The sequence below is a fragment of the Hypanus sabinus genome, chromosome 15, assembly GCF_030144855.1.
Source record: "Hypanus sabinus isolate sHypSab1 chromosome 15, sHypSab1.hap1, whole genome shotgun sequence".
In the NCBI taxonomy this organism is placed as follows: Eukaryota; Metazoa; Chordata; class Chondrichthyes; order Myliobatiformes; family Dasyatidae; genus Hypanus; species Hypanus sabinus.
In genome coordinates, this window is record NC_082720.1 from 78,167,670 (window position 1) to 78,188,392 (window position 20,723).

Here is a 20,723-nt window from a genome sequence, read left to right on the forward strand (position 1 = left end):
TACAAAGGAAGAGAGTCCAGCATATCAAATATTTTGAAAATCCGACTTCTAATACAATGGATTTCAAAGTTGGAGCTGATATAAAATAACCGAGTGAGTCAGTCACTTTTAAAATTTATTATTAAAGTTGGATATTGTTAAAGTGGTTCATCATAAACCACTGAGGCAAAGCTTTAATAATTTTTATATAGAATTATTAAATTTGATTGTTAACTCTTCATCCTTGTTGTAAGGTTATTTTCAGTTTCTCTGTTTTGGTTACCCTCAAATGAAAGCTGTGGTAGGCATTGTTCAACTTATTACAGTGCAGTATAATAATACCCTTGGTTACTATAGCACTCTACTTGTGTATTTTACTTGCAGTAAAATCAACAAAATAAACCATACCTTCAATATTGATTTATTTTAAAGAAAACACACTGATCCTTAGTGATTTTTTGGGGGAGGGGCAAAAATTATTATCATTGTGATGTCATTTCACTTTAAAGGTTTTTCACATGTAGTGTTTCTCATGTGAGTATTAAGTGTAAACCCAGGGATCTTCCATTTAACTCACCAGGCAAAAACCTTCTTATTGTATGGCATAAAAAATCTATTTGAAATCAAAGTGAGAATGGATAGAAAATCAGATTTAAGATTGCTGCTTCCAGCTCAGGACTTGCTATTTCATATCAGTGGATTCTTTTAACTTTTCCAATTTCCCAGAATCTAAATGTCCTCCAGGGATAAGGAAGAGCAAGAGGATGAGCTGCTGGCTCTCACCAGCATTTATGGCGAGAATGAATTTCTACGTGCAGAATCTTCTCAGGGTGGAGAAATAATCACCTGTTTGGAATTAACAGAAAACTTCAAAATACTTTCTTGTGGTAAGCTGAACAGTAAGTTAATGTTTTAAAAATCTATATGTTGCACAAGTAGAGAAAATGCAACAAATGCTAAACAGCTTTATTCCTGGGATGGCAAGTTTGTTGTATGAGGAAAGACTAAGCAGACAGAGCCTTTTCTCCCCTTGTGTTTAGAAGAGTGATCACATTAGTCAAATACTTAGTATAGTATTTTGCCTTGCTGTGATGTCTAGGAAGCAGCTACACAGGACAGAGCTGAGAAGGAATTTTATCATCTGTTAGATGGTGAATCTTTTGAAACTTGAGGGCAGTAGAGGGTCAAACACTGAATATATTCACAACAGATCAATACAAATTTAGTTTTCATCAGAGTCAAGGGTTTTGGGTTTGTATAGGAAAGTGGCACTGAGATAAATGATCAGCTAACATCGAATTGGTAGCAGACATGAAGGTCTGACTGATCCATTCCTGCAATTTCTTATGCTCTTAAAAGATGGATTATCAATCTTAAAAGATCAGTCATCCACTAACATTTTATTTCTTTACCCAGGTGATGAGAAGCAGAATAAGAAGGATCAGATTGAATATGTTGTTTCATTTCTGCCCCCTATCCTGTTGAATTTTGAATTTCCACCAGATTATCCATCGTGTTCACCTCCTAAATATACCTTGAGTTGCAAGTGGCTTTCCCGAGTTCAGGTTTGTGTCTCATTCTTCTTTTCAAATGTTGTATTTTTTATTTCACACTAATTTTGTGAAACACAGTTAGAAGTGCAACTTTTGTAAACAAATCTCAAAATGTCTATTCCGATGCTTTGTTGGATATTAGTAGAGTCAAGCAACACAGGTTCTTCAGCTAATCTCACTTCCAGCGCTTGGCAGCTTAAGTGCAATTCAATTTGGATGCCTTTTAATTGTATGAGTACTTGCCTCTACCAGCTTCTCAGGCAAAATTTTCTAGTGATGTTCAAGTTATATTATTGAACATGTTGTAAAAGTATATAATTGAAATGTCATTTGGTTATGTGGAACCTCGAATTTATGAAGCCGTAAAAATTGGTTAAATTACTTTTTAATTATGTGCCAGTAATAAATATTCCAAGACATACAGTGAAAAGTAATGTAATTTTAGCCCATAAGTCCATAAGACATAGGAACAGAATTGGGCCATCTGACCCACTGAGTCTGCTCCGCCATTCAATCATGGGTGATCCTTTTTTTCTCTCCTCCTGAACCCCAGTTACCGTCCTTCTCCCTGTAATATTTAATGCTATGTCTAATCAAGAACCTATCAATCTCTGCCTTAAATACACCCACTGACCACATCTACTCTGTCTATGCCTTTCAACATTTGAAAGGTTTCAATGGGATTTCCCCCCTCATCCTTTTGAATTCCAGTGAATACAGACCCAGAGCCATCAAACATTCCTCGTATGATAACCCTTTCATCCCTTTCATTCCTGAACATCCTTGTGAATCTCCTCCAGACTCTCTCCAATGCCAGCACATCTTTTTTAAGATGATAGGCTGAAAACTGTTACAATACTCAAGGTGAGGCCTCACCAGTGCCTTATAAAGCCTCAGCATCACATCCCCGCTCTTGTATTCTAGATCTCTTGAAATGAATGCTAACATGGCATTTGCTTTCCTCTCCAACTGCAATTTAACTTTCAGGGTGTTCTGCACAAGGACTCTCAAGACCCTTTGCACCTCAGATTTTTGGATTTTATCTCCATTTAGAAAATAGTTTGCACATCTATTTCTATTACCAAAGTACATGACCATGCATTTTTCAACATTGTATTTCATTTGCCATTTTCTTGTCCATTCTCCTGATCTGTCTAAGTCCTTCTGCATCCTACCTGTTTCCTCAACACTACCTGCCCCTCCAGCAATCTTCATATCAGCTGCAAACTTGGCAACAAAGGCATCTATTCCATCATCTAAATCATTTATATTTGGCAGAAAAAGAAGTGGTCCCAACACCAACCCTTGCGGAACACCACTTGTCACCGGCAGCCAACCAGAAAAGAATCCTTTTACTCCCACTCGCTGCCTCCTACCAATCAGTGAATACTCTGTACTTTTATTTAGTAGTCAGAGCTCTGTTGACACCACTGATGGGCCCCATGCAATGGACAAATGCCCACAAATCTCTCTTTTTAAATAATCACCGCCAACCTGCAAGTAACACCTCTTCTTCGTAGAGCTCTGTTGACACCGCAGATAGGCCCCGCTTTATTTGTATGTTATTTGTCATGTCATATGACGGGTGGGCAAACTGTGGCTTGCGAGCCACATGTGGCTCTTTGGCATTCAATGTGCGGCTCATGGAAATATGTTAGTTGACCTCCTCTTTACCATGTGCTGCCATTGTGTAGAAATGAATGGGAAAGCATTTTGGCGATAATAGAACGGCAGGAAATCCCTTGAGACTTAATTCCATCGCTCAAGAGTTGGTGAGAATCGTTATGTGGCGCTGAAGACAGCTTGAAGACAGGCATAAGTTTCAAAATACACGACATAGATCTACGTCATTGGGCGCTGAAGGCAAAAGTAGCGCAGACGTAGATCTACATTGTTTGGTGCTCAAAGTGTTAGTGAGTCTAGGCCCGACCTCATTCACATCATATACATTAACGCAGTGTAACACAGTATGCTGAATTGTGTTTACAAGTGTCTGTGAAAATTTTGTGAAGGAAGATGGCATCATCAAATTGTAAGAAACAAAAATATGAAGATGAAAACAGACATTTTAAGCCACAGTTGGAGGAAGATTTTGCATTCTCAGTTAGAGGGAAACCTTTGTGTCCTATCTACTATGTGTTACTCGGTCATTCCAAAGCCGGTAATTTGAAACACCACTATGAAACAAATCACAAAAACTTTTCGGCTGATTATCCACGTAAATCCGAATTACAGAAAAACAAATTAACTATGTTGAAATCATCTCTGAGTAGCCAAATATTATCTAAATATTATGATAAGACTAATTTTGTAAGGTGGTATCTGATTAAAATATTTCTAATTCTATGGGTTTGTTCTTTTTTTTTACATATTTTCCTCCATGTTTTGACCAAATATTTACTTAGACAAATAAATATCATTAAAAATAACTCAGTTTCTTTCACTTTTATTTTAATTTTTGGCAGTCTAATCTTATGTTACTGAAATGCAAATTTGCATATTTTTCTTAGATGTTCCCGTAGTTCATTGCCGTATTAAATACGCTCAATATAGTTAAAACAATCATCAGTCAAGATTTTGAAAACATTTAGTATATATGTACATTATGATTACTGAAACTAATACAAATTAACAGTTTAAAAAACTACATGCATGAGTAAATATTATTGCACAAATGTATTTCTTAACATTTATATAAAATTTTTGTAACGAAGTGTGTATGTAATAATAAAAACGTGTGTGTAAATTTTGTTAATGTCTTGTGGCTCTCAAACATCTGAAGTTAATCGTATGTGGCTCTTACATTAAGTAAGTTTGGCCACCCCTATCATATGACAAGGGTGGTCATGGTCCTTCCATGATCATGATTTGTTATTGGCAAATTTTTCTACATAATTGGTTTGCCATTGCCTTCTTCTGGGCAGTGTCTTTACAAGACGAGTGACCTCAGCCATTATCAATACTCTTCGGAGATTAGTGGTCACATAATCAGGACTTGTGATGTGCACCAGCTGCTTGTATGACCATTCACCACCTGCTCCCATGGCTTCACGTGACCTGGTCAGGTGGCTAAGAAATTGCCTCATCTTGCCCAAGGGTGACCTGCAAGATAGTGGAGGGAAGGAGTGTCTTACACCTCCTTTGCTAGAGAGGTCTTGCCAATCCAGCACTCAAATGTAATTTAACTCCATTTTATCTGTTAGATAAATTCATGGTCAGAGATCTTGGTTAATAACTTATTTACAAAAGCACCGCTGAATTCTTATGTTAATTGTGGAGGTATGAGCTCCTAATTCTTTGAACATTCAAACTTTTACTTTTTTGTTTGACTTTCACATACAACTAACTTGCATGGTAGGGGAGTCTAGGACAAAAGGGCACGACTTCAGGATTGAGGGATGTCCATTTAGAACAGAGATGCGGAGAAATTGCTTTAGTCAGGGGGTGGTAAATCTGGAATTTGTTGTTACGAGCGGTTGCGGGGGCTAAGTCATTAGGTGCATTTAAGATAGGTTCTTGATTAGTCAGGGCATCAAAGGGTATGGGAGAAGGCAGGGGAGTGGGGAAGACTGGAAGAATTGGATCAGCCCATGATTGAATGGTGAAACAGACTCAATGGGCCGAATGGTCTTAAGGTCTTATCTTAAGTCATCAGTGGATTGCACGTTTGGCATATTAACATAAAATTAAAAAGAAAATTTTAAAAATACTTAGTAGGTCAGGCAAGGTCTCTAGTTAAAAACAGAGTTAAAGTTTCAGGTTCATTAAAGATGCTCCCTGAGCTGATGAATGTTTCCAGTATTTTTATTTTTGTTTTACGGGTTATAAATTTTATAATGCCTTTTTGTGCCTTAGTGTTTTATATCATATGTGTTCTATGAAGTATTCTGTTTTGTGGGATTATGAAATTGATGTAATCTATGAGCTTGAGAATTAATCTATGACAACTCTGAAAAATATAATTGCAAGTGGATGCAATACAAATTTTTTTTCTATAAATCTGTGTGTTTTTTGTAGAAACTCCATTGGTAGGAAATCAATAATATACTTTCATTGTCTTTATTTTTGAATGCTGTAAGGGAATTGATGGTTCTCTTACGGACATGTTCTTAATTAATCACTAAAGCCCTGGAGATCAAGATTTACCTTCTAAAACTTAATGATTTTTTTTCAATCTGTTACAATTGTTACCTTAATCCCTGGAAATGGAGGGAAATATTAACATTGGTTTTTGCTCCTGACTGTCTTTAGTGATTTCTGTCAGACATTAGTAATTATGGAATTGTTTTCAATCTTTAATAATTTCTTGTTTCCATTAGGAACAAGTGGGCAATGCTGTTCAATTTAGTCCAATTATTAATCAATAGCACAGAAGGAGAAAAAAGTTGTAGAAATAAGTGGGAAACAATATTTTTACATCAAGTTCAAAGTTAATTATCATTCAACCATACAAGAATGTAGCCAAATACTACAATGTTCCTGTGGGACCAAGTGCAAAACACATTACCAACAGCAGACAACAGACAACACACTGCTCATAAAACATAAGGTTACTATAGCAGAAAAACATACAGTCAGAAAGAAAAAAAATATAGCCCAAGTCCCTGAGTAGCATGGCCTGTAGATTGATGGTAAGTGGACCTGATCCAGCTTGTTCTTCTACTGACCAGAGGGCAGCACCATTGGGCCAACCCCCAATCCAGTACAGATTTCAGCATGCCCAGAGAGGCCTCTGCTCTCTCCCACAGCGCCTCCAGCATCTCCTCCCCTGGGCGGCTGAAACAGGCAACTCCACGGCATGAGAGCCTACTCCTCACCACAAATCTGGTAATGCAGATTCCCAGCCCTCAAACTGGACTTGTCCTATTCTACATTACCACCGTTCAATAGGGTCTTGAGATCACAATAAAAATGTCCAAGGCAATCACTCACACTGTGCATCGCCTCAGCACAACAATAGTACACACCAAGTCTAGGCAACAACACAACAAATGTATGCAGTAAATCCAGTTCCATCTCATTGATGGACAGAACTGCAGTACTTCATGTTCTTGGTATCCAGCAGTACCTTGCGATTAAGAAAAGAAAACATAAAGGGTGAACAATTATACCTTTGATTGGATCTGGAGTGGCTGCTGCTTCCGAGTGTGCCACCATCTTATCGGAACAGTCTGTGTCATAAATAACAGTTAGTTGTTAAGATAAATTGCCACTACAGTCACAATAAGGAACATAGATGTTGTACCTTTTCACTGGAATAAGTTGGATTATCGGAAGAAAGGGCAATATGTGGATATGGGAGCATTATTGTATTGCGAGCTAACAATCAACAAGATAGAATGTGGTACAAATCATTGGCTAAACAGCTTTCAGATAATTTGCAGAATTCCATAAGCAGGCTGACATGTCACAGAATACTTTAAAAGTATTTCCATTCTCCTTGTAGCATTTTGTGGTCAACATTGGTGCAAATGTTGCTGTACTTCATTGTAATTCTAATAGTTCTGTACTTTAGTTCATGTGTTGTTTAATAACTGGGTTTCTCGTTTCCACACAGCTCTCTGCACTTTGTACTTCCCTGGATAAAATTTGGAACAACAATGGCAATTGTGTTGTGCTATTTTCATGGGTGCAATTCTTAAAAGAAGAAACTCTTTCCTTTTTACAAATTGAGTCACCTTTACGAATACAAAGAAACATTAAAGTAACATCTGATTGCATTTTCTCAACTGATAAGAAAAAAGAGCTTGGATTGCTGGACAAGGCAGAGTCTCCCCTTGATCCTAGGGCTATTCAGGATGTGGCATCATGGGCTAGTGTTTTATGTGAAATTTTGGATTTTGATCAGAAGCAGCAACAGCAAGTTTTCAATAACAAGGTGTTCGCCTGCAGTGTATGTTTTTCTGAAAAACTTGGCACTGACTGCATGTACTTTAAGGAGTGTCAACATGTGTATTGTAAAGCCTGTTTGAAAGAATACTTTGAGATTCAGATCCATGATGGGAACGTGCAGTGCCTTAACTGTCCGGAACCAAAATGTACTTCAATTGCTACACCAGCCCAAGTAAGAGCTTTTGATCATTGATATCTTGATATTTATTTTGCATATTAACAACGGTAGAATGGAAGTGATCTGATTGTTACTCCCTTAATTTAAAGAATTTATCGTAAGTGAGAAACAAACCAAATGAGACTCAGTCCATTAGGAAATTCATAATGTACATACTGTATGTATCTCAAATGCACGCAGCTTTTCTTATTTAAGGCATCATTATTTTTCATAATATCTATTAGTATTCCAGTTTGTATGTATCACTTGCAAATAATTGGTTCAAATTCTGTCTTTAAAAGCATGAGAGCAACAGTTTGGTGCTTGCTGGGGTGTGGAACAACTTGGGTCTGCTGGAGCTCATAGGGTGGTCGACATCGACTGTTGAGAGAACTGTTTTCATTTGATTTCCCAGAGTGAATTCCAGCTGCATCTGCTTTTGGATAAACAACATTATGATCTTGTTAACAGTCCTTACATTCACATGCATATGACATCGAATTCTGTTGTCATTTTCATTTATTATTCGTATTTTAAGTGTTCTTTTACCCCTTATTCATCACTTTTCTTTTAATTTGACCTTTTCTTGACTTTCTCTATATTCGTTTAAACCTTTCTTATGCTATCTAACTTTTTACTTTAGTAATGATTTAAGTACAGCTTTCTTTCAAAAACATAACAATATCAGTCTTCCCTAGGATAATTCCTGCAGCCTTTCATTGTCCTTGCTTACTTTCTCCTTAATTTTTCCATGGCATTGAAAACAATTTTCCAGTTATCAAAAGGAATAGAGGCTATGTTTTGGGTCGAGATCCTTTATCAGGACTTGAAAAGGATGGCGAAGAAGCCAGTGTAAAGTGGGGAGAGGTGAAAGAGTACAAACTAGAAGGTGATGGGTGAAGCCAGGCAAAGAGAAAGGTAGATTGGTGGGGAAGGTGGGGATGAATTAAGAAGCTGGGCATTGATAGGTGGAAAAGGTAAAAAGGCTGAAGAAGGAGGGATCTAATAAGAGAAAGGAGTGAACCATGGGTGAAAGGGAAGGAGGAGGGGCACCAGAGGGAGGTGATAGGCAGATGAGGAGAAGGAAAGAGGTAAGAGGGGACCAAATGGGGAATAGAAGAAGAGAGAAGGGGGAGGAGACAGACTTGCATTTATATGCATGCTTTAACATTATTTTCACTACAATCCTTAACATTTTGTGGTCAATAAATCACTTTTGAATATGTACCGGAGTAATATAGGGAATACTATAGAGCAGCCAGTTTGAGCACTCTTTTTGATAGCCGCATGATAATGACCGATGAACCTATTTTATTGATGTGGCAGAGGGTACATGTTGGCCAGAAATACTGGGAAAACCCATCCTACACTGAAAACAAATTCATTTTATGTCCACCTTAGGCAGCAAACTGACCCTTGGTTTAAAGTCAAAGCCAATAGATGGTGCATCTCATAATCCAGAACTACAGTGTCACGCCTAAATATGGAGCCCGCTGACCTGCAGCTGGGTCTGCCAGTGATTAAGCCACAGCACTCACTATATGTAACTTTTAAGACGTAGGGAGACTGGAAGGAAAGAGATATTAAACAAAAAGCGGGTGGCAAATGGGAAAACAGAAACAGAAGATGCATGCTGTGAGTTGCAAATGGAAACAGTGGTTTTTAATCATAAACTGCTAAACACAATTCTGAGACCAGAAGGCTAAAAGCTTTCTCAGAAAGATGAAGGGTCCACTTGCAGTATACATAACAGCAAAGAAAGTGAGTTTATCGCCCAGATCAGAATTGTTGGGTACAGTGTTACAGGCATCACAGATGTGGCACAAGAGGATAAAAGCTGGGGACTAAACCTGGAATGATATGCACCCTATTGAAAAGACAGGCAACAGTGAGATGGGTGGCTGTTGATAAAAAAAGAAATTAAGTCAATAGCAAAGAGCGATATAGGATCAAGTGATGTAGAATCTTTGTGTGTAGAGAGTTGGAACTTAAAATGTAAAAAGTTCTTGATGAGAGTTATGAACAGGCCTCTTGAGTAGTAGTCAGGATGTCAGTATAAAATACTCCAGGAGATAGGACAGGCATATAGGGAAAGGTTATGTTATGATCATGTGGACTAACTTTTAAGGACTCTCCAACTCATGTTCTTGATGTTTATTGCTTATTTATTACTTTTTGTATTTGCACAGTTTGTTGTCTTTTACACATTGCTTGTCTGTCTGTTGTGTAGTTTTTCATTGATTCTGTTGTTCTTTCTATTTACAATGAATGGCTACAAGAAAATGGATCTCTGAGTACATGGTGACATATATGTTGTTTGATAATAAATTTGCTTTGAACTTCAAACTTTAATATGCAGATAGACTGGGAAAATCAGGTTGGTCGAGGAGGACAGTAAGAAAAGGAATTTGTAAAATGTCTATGAGGTTGTTCTTTGGAGCAACTTGTGGAAAACCCACTAGAGAACAGGCAATTCTGGATTTGGTGGTGTGTAAATGAGGCAAACTTGATCAGGGACCTTAAGGTGCAGGAATCTTTAGTGACTGTAATGTGAGAGAGAAGCTGAAGTTAGTTGTAATGGTATTATAACTGAGTAAAACTAACTACGGAGGCATGAGGGAGGAGGTGGCCAGAGTTGATTAGAAGGGACACTACCAGGGAAAACAGCAATGTCAGAAGTTTCTGGGAGTAATTTGGGAAACATGGCAGAATTTCATCTCAAGGATGAAGAATCATACTAAGGATACAATAAGGCAACCCATGGCTGATGAGGAAAGTTGGGGACACTCTAAAAGCAAATGAGAAGGCATGCAATATGGCAAAGATGATTGAGAACCATTTAAAAGCCAATAAAGCAGGGGTTCCCAACCTTTTTTATGCCATGGACCAGTACTGTTAAGCAAGGGGTTCGTGGACCCCAGGTTGGAAACCCCTTCAGTAAAGAACAACTGACTATAAGGGGGGAGAAGAAAATGAAATATGAGAGAAAACCAGTCAATGATCCAAAATTCTTTTTAGGTGCGCCAAGGGTAAGAGAGGCAAGTATAGACATTGGACCAGTTGGAAATGAAGCTGAAGAAGTAGCAATAGAGAACAAGAGTAATGGAGGAACTGAGCAAGGACCTTTCATCAATGTTTTCAGTAGAAGAGCCACTAATTGGCAGAAATTCAAGAGAGGTGAGAATAGTGGCCACTTCATAGGAGAAGGTGTTGGTGAAGCTGAAAGACCATGGTTATCTCATTGACCCCCTAGTATGCTGCTGCTTCCTTAGGATGAAATTCGACTGAGTCTCCTGAATTACTCCCAGAAACTTTGCCATTGCTGCTCTACCATCTTCCTGGCTAGGTTCCCCTTCCATTCAACTCTGGCAGGCTTCTCCCTCATACGTCTGTAATTAACTTTACACAAGTGTAATTTCTCTCTCAAACCCTTGCTGTCTGTCATGCATCCTTTCCACCCTGTGCCCACCCCCACTCTCATCACCCCTTCACCCCCCCCACCCCCCTACCTCCTCATTCTTGGCCGCAGAGGGGGAGAGAGCAGTTATATTAAATGAATCCTTAAAATTTACATTTTATTTTTTGGCATGTTACATTTACAATCCATGTTTGTTAAGAAGATAAAAAAAATTGCATCTTTATAGGTCAAAGACCTTGTTGATGAGGAGATGTTTGCACGGTATGATCACCTTCTCCTTAAGTCTTCATTAGACCTCATGGCAGATGTGGTGTATTGTCCTCGTAGCGTTTGTAGGTCAGTCGTATTGCTTGAACCTGGGAATACCATGGGTCTCTGTCCAGGATGTCGTTATGCCTTTTGTGCACTATGTGAAATGGCTTACCATGGAATTTCTCCTTGTAAGTTAAAAGCAGGTAAGAAAAAGTTTTCACTTGGCTTTTTAAAAGAATAGTTATATTTACTCTTGGTTTCAATGCAGGTAGATACAAATTTTGAAACGTTTTCATAGGCATGTAGTGTTATGGTTTGATGTGTATTCTGGCTGGTGTCAGCCAGAAGAAGGAAGTGCCCCTGAGTTTGCACTCCTGCATACTATTTCTTTATCCCCCAGTTTCCATTGTACTTTGCCTCACTGTCACAGAAGAGAAGGTTAATTGTAGTAGGTGCAAAAGATTACAAGACGAAGTCTTGACCCTTTTATAAGAAAATGAAGTTAAACTTAAAATTAAAATAACTGAAAAGTACTAGAAATGTAAGATCTTTACATAACATCCTTCAATTACCCAGTTTTGCAACTATAACATGAAGAATTTATGCCAAATATGGATAATGGTATATATGGAAAAAAGTTTATTCGAATTTCAGAAGTAGTACGGTTTACTGGTCTTCAGTATGGTCGGTGAAAATTGCGGTCTCTTGAAAGCCATATGTATTTTTTTATTTGGAGTTACTATTTTTAAGAAAATCCATATGAACCTATACATATACATTTTGCAAATATTTTGTTGAATTGGCTATAATGGGTAGATAAAAACAGCTGGGAGTGAAGAGTTGTTATCAGAAGTTTTAAGGAACATCAGATTCAGTGTGACAATTAACCCTTTCAAAATTTGTGCATACATCTATATTCCATTGACAGTAAATTAGTTGCAGTTTGTACCTACAATACAACTTTATGCTTCCAAAGCTGTGCTTTCTAGTTACAAGAATTTACCACAAAAGCAGGTAGTTAATTTGTGACACTGGGAAAAAAAGAATATTTGCATTTCTACATAAGCATTTACCAAGAGGATAAATGATTAGACATTGTTTCGGTTTTGAGAGTAGTCAGTTCACAAATAATGCTTGGAACTTCCCTAAGTTTTTAAAATTTCTACCAAAACCCAGTTACATAATTGGTATTTTCCATGAGATGTTTTTGAATTTTTGATTAGAAAATATTCCTGAATCTCCTTAGGAGTAGGACCCTGGTGGTTTTGAAGGTTAAAATTTATTAGCTTTTCAGTAAGAAGGTCCAGTTCATTGCTGAGTGTCCAACTTTAAACTATGCTGAAAATCTGAACTGCAGAACTGTGTTAGACTGACGTAGCATGTTTCAAATCAGCAAGCTTTCATCAGAGCATAACTTACTCTTGAAATTCCTTTTGACATGTAAGCAGAAACTCTAATACTCTGTTTCTTGCAACTACTGTCTACTCTTAATGCAGTAAAGTCCAAGGTAGGAAAATCATATCAACAACAGGATCACTGAATGCCACCATCTAAATCCCAACACCAGGATCAATAAAAATTGGACTAAAACAATTTAGAATTTGAATCTCACTCTCATTCACATTTGTTGGATTATCAAGGTATGCAAGGAAAGAAATTTTATTTGTTCTTCATATTTAGTCTTTTTTTTGGGTATATTCTTTTCAGAGAAACTTACTGAGTTACGGAATGAGTATTTGGAATCAGATGAATCTGGGAAGAAGCTACTAGAAAAGACTTATGGCCGTCGAGTGATTGAAAAAGCAATGGAGGAGTTGAGTAGCCAGGAATGGCTTGATAAAAACTCTAAGCCCTGTCCCTGCTGTGGTACAAACATACAGGTTGGTTGATCAGCCTAAATGCTCATATTGGGGTTTCTTGTTACATACAGAGGTAGTTACTTTACTGGATTTTTATTTTTCCTTTATATTGTAAAAGCATTTCTCAGCATCTTAAACAAACCTTTAGTCTTTTGAAGAATTAGTGTGTTAATGGTTATTTTTGCAGTGTCTTTTTGATAATAGTACCATATTTACAACTGAAAACCCAGTGGTTAATTTTAACTTTCTATTTCATGAGTTCATTGTTTTAAATTAAGGTAGTTTTTTATTTATAATTTTTAAATATTTTTCAATAAAGGGTCAATAATGTAAAAGCATATTAGCTTTTGTTGACTTCTCTGGACATGTTGCCTGACGATGAATATTTCTAGTATTTTCTGTTTTTATTCTAGATTCCCACCATTTGCAGATTTTGCTTCGAAGAGAAAATATATGACAATCTAATTTCAACTTAAATGAGTGAATACTGAAATAAATTGACAAATCAAGTTATTTTCATTATTTTAAGATGAACAATTTTTGGTCATGGTTAGGAATACATTTTTAGAATTTTCCAGAGATACATTATCTTGCCAAGCCTTTTAAGATTCTTGCATTAGCTATTCAAAAATATGATGAATATCCCAAGAATTTTTTTCATTCCTTTGAACTGTTTGATGTAAAGTTAAAGTTGGAAACATGCCATATGGTGAAGCATGATTTGCATCACTCATTAGTAGTTCACTTAGAAGAATATTTAAAGCATTTTAGAAGTACAGTGGATTCCACTTAATTGGTTCATCGGTTATTTGGGGGGGGCCTCTTTTTTGGGACAACTCTTAAAGAACAAAAATTAATTGAGAATATATCCGAGTTTTCTTCATTTACTTGAAATCCTATGTAACAGAATATTGTTGCTAAACGGTTTCTAACTAGCGTCAGTCACGTGAACTTGTGTGGCCATTAGGCACTACATCGTGCTTAGAGCAAAAAGGTTTAAATGCTGTAATTTTCATGAGTTTGTGTTCAAAAAGCAGTGTTTTTTTTGTCACTGATGGTGAGAAATAAGCAGTGAGACTGTTCAGAATTATTTTGCACACTGCAAGTTTCAAGCATTCTGTCTTGGAGCTGCCAGAAACAGCTGGGAGGGAAAATTAAAAGATTTCACTACTTCAACAAGTTAGGAGCTACGAAGAATTTGAAGGTATTGACAATTGTCTTGAATGTTACAATGAAAGTGAAGATTTGGAAGATACAATCGTCAAAAACATTGTATGAAGGCAGACCATTATCTGCATTAGTTTTATTCACAAGGTTAATTCTATTATCAAAGTACACCCAGAGAAGAAGAATTTCAAGTTATACCTTATACCTTACATTAATATATAGTCAATCAGAAGAACTCAGCCATGTGTTGGTTGTCTGTCATATCTGACAATGACAGTGAAACCTATGCAGGAGAGTTTTTAAAGTAGAAAAGCTGTTGTACTGGGACAGTTTCACTCTGTTGACAGAATGTCCGGGTCCAGTGGTATGAGTATTCATCACAAACTGGGGTCTTCTGTGTTGCATTAGATAACCATGACTTCAGTGCCTTATCATGTCCTTTGCTCTCTACAAACCATTGCAGAACCGCCTTCTTGGCAGTTAGATCTCACTGTTGGTCTCATCTGCTCAGTCCGTGGGAGCTGACTTCATATGCTAGAAGAAGCATGTCTGTATTTCACCAGAGATTGCTACTGCTGGCTATCCTCACCTGGCTAACCATGCTTGTTAAAGCAGTGTATCTGAGCATGTTCACTATCACATGTAAACAGCTACTTGAAGCCACAGATGAGAGCTGAGTGTTCCGTGGGGACCAAAGGCACGTGAGCTGACCTGGAATGGACATGACAAGTACCTTCATCAGAGGCGCTGGACATCCCAAGTACACCAGATCAATTCCACCGTTGATGACTGTTAGGAACTAATATACAGTTTGAAAGTACTGTAGTAGCATTGGCAGTGTTCTAATTTATTTTACATTTCATTTGAATACATAGTTTGTTACTCAGTTAAATGATAGCTTGTCTTTTTAACTATTTCCATGAAACTTCAACTAATTGGCAGCCACTTAAGTGGATGGAAATGTACTGGTCCCAATGTCTCTCAATTAACTGGGATCCACCATACTTTAATGCCATTAAAGTTTTGTGACATCCTAGGATACTAACTAAAAGCAACTTTTTGCTCAAGATTTGCATGCTGCTTTAATAAATGTCATTAGAGCTTCAGGACATTAGACACTGGTGCTCTGTGCCAATCCAACTACAAAAGAATCTGCTTAAAATGTAAATCTCCAGCCAAGAACTCATCATTGGCATTATAGTATTTTTATTGTTTGGGTTGTCATTGGATGTTACAGTAAAATGTGGTTTGTGTGTCTTTTCAGAAGATGAATGGATGCAATAAAATGACTTGCAGTGGCTGTAAACATTACTTCTGTTGGCTTTGCCAATGCCCATTATCAAGAGTAAATCCATATGGACATTTCCGTGATTCCTCCTCACCATGTTTCAATGCGTGAGTTTCTTTCTTATTAATCAAATAAGACTTTCATGGTATTCCAATAAGTTGCATTGTTAACTATTGGCTGATTTGTTTGGAAGCTCTAGATTTGTATTGATTGCATAATCCTGCAAACCTCAGTTTCTATAAGTCTCCTGTAGATGTGCTGGTATGAAAATATTTAGAAATGTCAGCGATAAAGTATCAGCAAATCTCTGGCTTTGGATATAGTTAATGTTTCAATAACAGCATTTTGCCATGAGAATTTTAGTATATTCTATTATGGAACATGTATAGCACTGAGCAAGGGAAATTCATGGATACACTTTGGGAAAGGGTTAGGTGGGGATGTAAATATCCTAAGGTAAAGGAAATATTTTATGAGGAGAAGATGTGAGCACAGATAATGATCTGAAATTGGAGTGTGGTTGACAGCATTGGTATTTAGGAAGTCATGTACAAAAAGAGCATCCAAAGAGAAAGGTAAATACAGTGCTGTACATATATAATATAGGGTGTGAAGACTTTTCCATGGTATTGTAGTTTCGTATATTACACTGTACTGCTGCAAAAAAGAAGTTTTATGAAGTGAGTGATGATAAACCTGATTTTGATATGGGTCTCTTTTATGGACTGTGGTTGGGAAGGAGACCGGGAGAAGGGAATCATGGTTGGGAAAACAGGAAGGGAGAGGGCAGGGAGCAGGAAGCATCAGAGAGGCATTCTGTAATGATCAATAAACCAATTGTTTGGAATCAAATATCATTGTCTGTACCCATCCCCCTCTGCCCCGTCCTACATCCTTTGCAGGGCGCTGCACTCTCACCATTCCCAATATCCTTTGCTCCCACCAGTTTTGCAAACTCCATGTTGACAAATACAGTACTATGTAAAAGTCTTAGGCACCCTACCCATATATATGTGCCTAAGACTTTTGTGCAGTACTGTAGACACTGATACTTCTAAAAGTAGACCAACCAGGACAGTGGAAAACCTATTATCATTGAAAATGTATTATGAAGGACAAGGACAGCAATAATACTTAGCAATGTTCATATGTAGAATAATATGTTATGACCTTCCAACTTAAAGAAGTGGACTCAGAAGCATTCAGCAAGAGGGACAGAACAAATGACACCATATAGATCAGGGAAGCTACGAAAATAATAAAAACTTCCCAGATATTTTTTGTGGTTTAAGTCAAAGTTCAACATAATTTTTAACAGAAAACAGCCTTTAGTTGTGAAAGCAGAAGTGACAATCTTTGAATGTTAATAACAAAAGCAACACTGCCTTATATGTTCACTGGGGAGAGGGATTAACACACTATATTATATGGATGAGAACAAGAAGCAGTTATTGACCAGGAAATCTTCCCAGTCCTAGATTATAATGAACATTTAGGTGGCTAAGAAATGATAGGAGCTAAAGCTAGATTGAAGATCTATAACTGGATGGATCTGAAGAACTGGAAATTTTCCATCAGACATACAGTATTTGGAAATGATATATTTTGAGCTGATAAATTTTTCCAGAAATAAGTCATAGTTTGTACCAACTACTGAGTCAAAACATCCTCTATAGATTGCTCCACGAATAAAACAATCCAGACAACTTGCCTTGTATTCTCAATTACCTCCTCTGACTTTGTTTCACAATGAAACATTATTAAAAATTGTTTGCTTCCAGGTAACTTGCAATAATCTGTATGACACCAAAGCACATCTCCCAGCTGTGTTCTAAAAATATTAACCAGTGCCACAATACAGAATTCCTAGTTTGAGCTGCAGTGTATTTAAAATAAAAACTTATTTATGTAGCATCTTTCCCAACTTATGGATTCTGAAAATACATTGCCACAGTATAGTACTTTAGCAGAGTAACTACTTTTGAAAGATAAGAAATGCAGTAGGCAGTTTGCACAGAGCCAACAACCACAACAGCAATGAGATCATGACCTGGTAACTGGTACTAATTATGGTAGTTGAAGGATAAGCAGAATACTCCCTCTCTCCTCAAGAAAGAAACTTTTACAGCTACCTGAGAACACAGAGTGGACTCTTTCTAAATGATGCTTCTGCCAGCTACTTTGGTACTGTTCTGGAGTGTCATTCCAAACTTTCTGCTTAGCACCCTGATGTGGTATGACACTCACAGCCTTTTAGCCTTCAGGAGTGAATATTGCGTACTGAACTATCTAACACTATCTAATAGCATGTATGTTAGTTTTCGTGAGTGGACATTTTGTACATAATAACTTTTTTTAAATTTTGTAGGCTTTTCCAAGGTATTGAGCTGGAAGATGAATTCCTGAGTGATGAAGATGATGACATTTTTTAGTTTTCTGCAGTTGGCAAGGATTCAGCATTTACACAAAGCTGATATGTTAAGCATTTGTAACTGGCAAGAAACTTTTCATCTATCTTAACCAGTTGTGGTCAAAAAAATCCCTCATATTAACATTTGCTCTTAGAATACAGTGAAACTTCTGGGTCACAGTTTAAATTATTAATAGATTTATTTTCAACTTTCAAACATGTATTTATCAAACAGAAATCCAAAGGAAAAAGGCACATAAATTTGAGGCAAAAATCATGTTTCACCTAACATTGAACAGCATTATGTGGAAAATTGTTGATGGAGTTGATAACCATTGTCAGTGGGATGATTTGCTGTTGAAAAATAGCAAGTTCACTATTCAAATTGAAATAGAAAAGAGCTGGGGTTTCCACTGCACCAACAGCACCTGCCACTTCCTCAAAACAAAATCTAAGAAAAACATAAATCTTTCCTCAATACCCAGAGCTTTTGCAGACTTGCTCTTGTGGCTTTAGGTTTTATGACTGGGACATTGACGCAAAAGCACTATCTTGAAGAGAAGTTTAATCATGAGGCTTCGTGAGCTAACCTTGGCTAAGAAATTGGGTTTTGAAATGGAGTTCAAATTACCGAATAAATTTTGTGGTGGCCTTTCATTTATATGTACACAGTTTTGATTTTGGAGCAGCAGAGAATTTTAATCTAGTCCTGATGTTTTTATGTCTCACTTATTGCAGGTTATTATGATGGTTTGCAGGGAGTTGAGAGGGAAAAAAACAGCGAATAAAAGTTATACCTTGAAATAAAATGCCTGATAGTTATAATAAAAATAAACATTGTCTTTGGTCTTTATTTCCTTCAATGCCTGAGCCAATATTTATCACCTGTTGCAAAACATAGCAACTCTCAATTTTTAGCTATTTAGAAGCTGCTCTTCTACAAGTTGACCAGAGCCACAAATAACTGTGTTAAACAAGAAGAAACTGATATTTTTGTTAATTTTCCTTCCCCTTTCAATCCCCATTAAGAAAGTTGGAACTTTCTTCCTTCAGTATGAGAAATCATTTCACTTTTGGAATATCTCAGCACCATTTATAGAACAAATTCCTCCTTTATCCTGTAAGTTTTCACTGAAACCAACAGTGCTAATTGGCTTGAGTAACATGTATTCAAATATCATGAAAAATAAATCTCTGAAGTTCAAGAAATAATGAAATAACATATTTTGGTGACCTGTTAAACCTGTCTTCTGGGCAATGCTTAATATGTTGTATTTATATCATAGAAAAGTACAGCACAGAAACTGCTTCTTCAGCCCACCTAGTCTGTGCCGGACCATTTAAATTGCCTACTTTTACTGACCTGCACCGGAACCATAGCCCTCCATACCCTTACCATTCATGTACCTATCCAAACGTCTTAAATGTTGAAACTGAGCTCACATGTATTACATGCACTTGCAGTTAGTTCCATACTCTCACGACCCTCTGAGTGAAGATGTTTCCCCTCATGTTCCCCTTAAGCTTTTGCCTTTCATCCTTAACCCATGATGTCTAATTGTAATCCCATCCAAATTCAGTGGAAAAGTCTGCTTGCATTTACCCTATCTATCCCCCTTGTAATTTTGTATACCTCTGTCTAATCTCCCCTCAATCTTCTCTGTTCCAAGGAATAAAGTCCTATCCAATTCAATCTTATAACTTGGGTCTTCCAGTCCCGGCAACATCCATGTATTTGTTTTCTGTACTCTTTCAACCCTATTGATCTCTTTCCTGCAGGAGGGTGACTAAAACTGCACACAAAACTCCAAATTAGGCCTCACCAGTGCCTTGTACAACTCAACATACCGTCCCATCTCCTGCACTCGTGCTTTGATTTATGAAGAACAAGGTGCCAGAAGCTTTCATTATGACCCTATCTAATTCTGACATTACTTTCAAGGAATTATGGACCTGTATTCCCAGATCCCTTTGTTCTGTAGCACTCCTCAGTGCCAATGCGTTCACTGTGTTAAACCACTCTGGTTGGTTCTACTGAGGTGCAACACCTCGCAAACTTTTCCGCATTACATTCCACCTGCCATTTTTCAGCCCATTTTTCCAGCTGTTTCAGAACCTGCTGCAAGCCATGATAGTCTTCCTCACTGTCTACTACACCCCTAATCTTGGTGTCATGTGCAAATTTGCTGATCCAGTTAATCATATTCTTATCCAGATTGTTGAGATAGATGACAAACAATAATGGACCCAGCACCAGTTGCTGCAGCACACCACCAATCACAGGCCTCCAGTCAGAGAGGCAACCATGTCCTGCCACTCTTTGGCTTCTCCAGCAAAGCCAATGTTTAATCCAGCTTACTACCTCATCTTGAATGTTGAGCGGCTAAACCTTCTTGACATACCACCTATGCGAAGGCATGTCAAATACCTTACTAAAATCCATGCAAACAACTTCCACTGTATTGCCTTCATCAGCTTTCCTGGTAACTTCCTTGAAAAACTCTATAAGATTGGTTAGACATGACTTAGCACACATGAAACCATACTGATTATTCCTAATCAGGTCATGTCTGTCCAAACACTCATATATCCAGTCCCTTAGATTACCTTCCAATAATGGGTCAGGCTCACTGGCCTATAATTTCTTGGTTTAGTTTCAGAACCTTTCTTAAACAGCAGAGCAACATCGGCAACCCTCCAATCCTGTGGTACCTCACCTGTCCCTAATGATGATTCAAATATAAGTCT

General features: G+C 37.4%; 1 protein-coding gene across 2 annotated transcripts in view; it reads left to right on the forward strand.

Annotated features, from left to right (window-relative positions):
• The window catches only part of rnf14 (ring finger protein 14), a 28,676-nt gene extending 9,854 nt beyond the window's left edge, over nucleotides 1–18,822 (forward strand). Inside the window, exons 2-8 of one of the 2 annotated variants that reach the window (XM_059990571.1) lie at nucleotides 706–878; nucleotides 1,396–1,544; nucleotides 7,090–7,596; nucleotides 11,226–11,454; nucleotides 12,959–13,131; nucleotides 15,542–15,672; nucleotides 17,934–18,822. In XM_059990571.1, coding sequence (XP_059846554.1) covers nucleotides 713–878; nucleotides 1,396–1,544; nucleotides 7,090–7,596; nucleotides 11,226–11,454; nucleotides 12,959–13,131; nucleotides 15,542–15,672; nucleotides 17,934–17,997 — 1,419 coding nt within the window. In that variant the 5' untranslated portion in view covers nucleotides 706–712 and the 3' untranslated portion in view covers nucleotides 17,998–18,822. The remainder of the gene's footprint in view (nucleotides 1–705; nucleotides 879–1,395; nucleotides 1,545–7,089; nucleotides 7,597–11,225; nucleotides 11,455–12,958; nucleotides 13,132–15,541; nucleotides 15,673–17,933) is intronic. The other variant, XM_059990572.1, reaches the window with a different exon arrangement.
• Nucleotides 18,823–20,723: the final 1,901 nt, after the last annotated feature.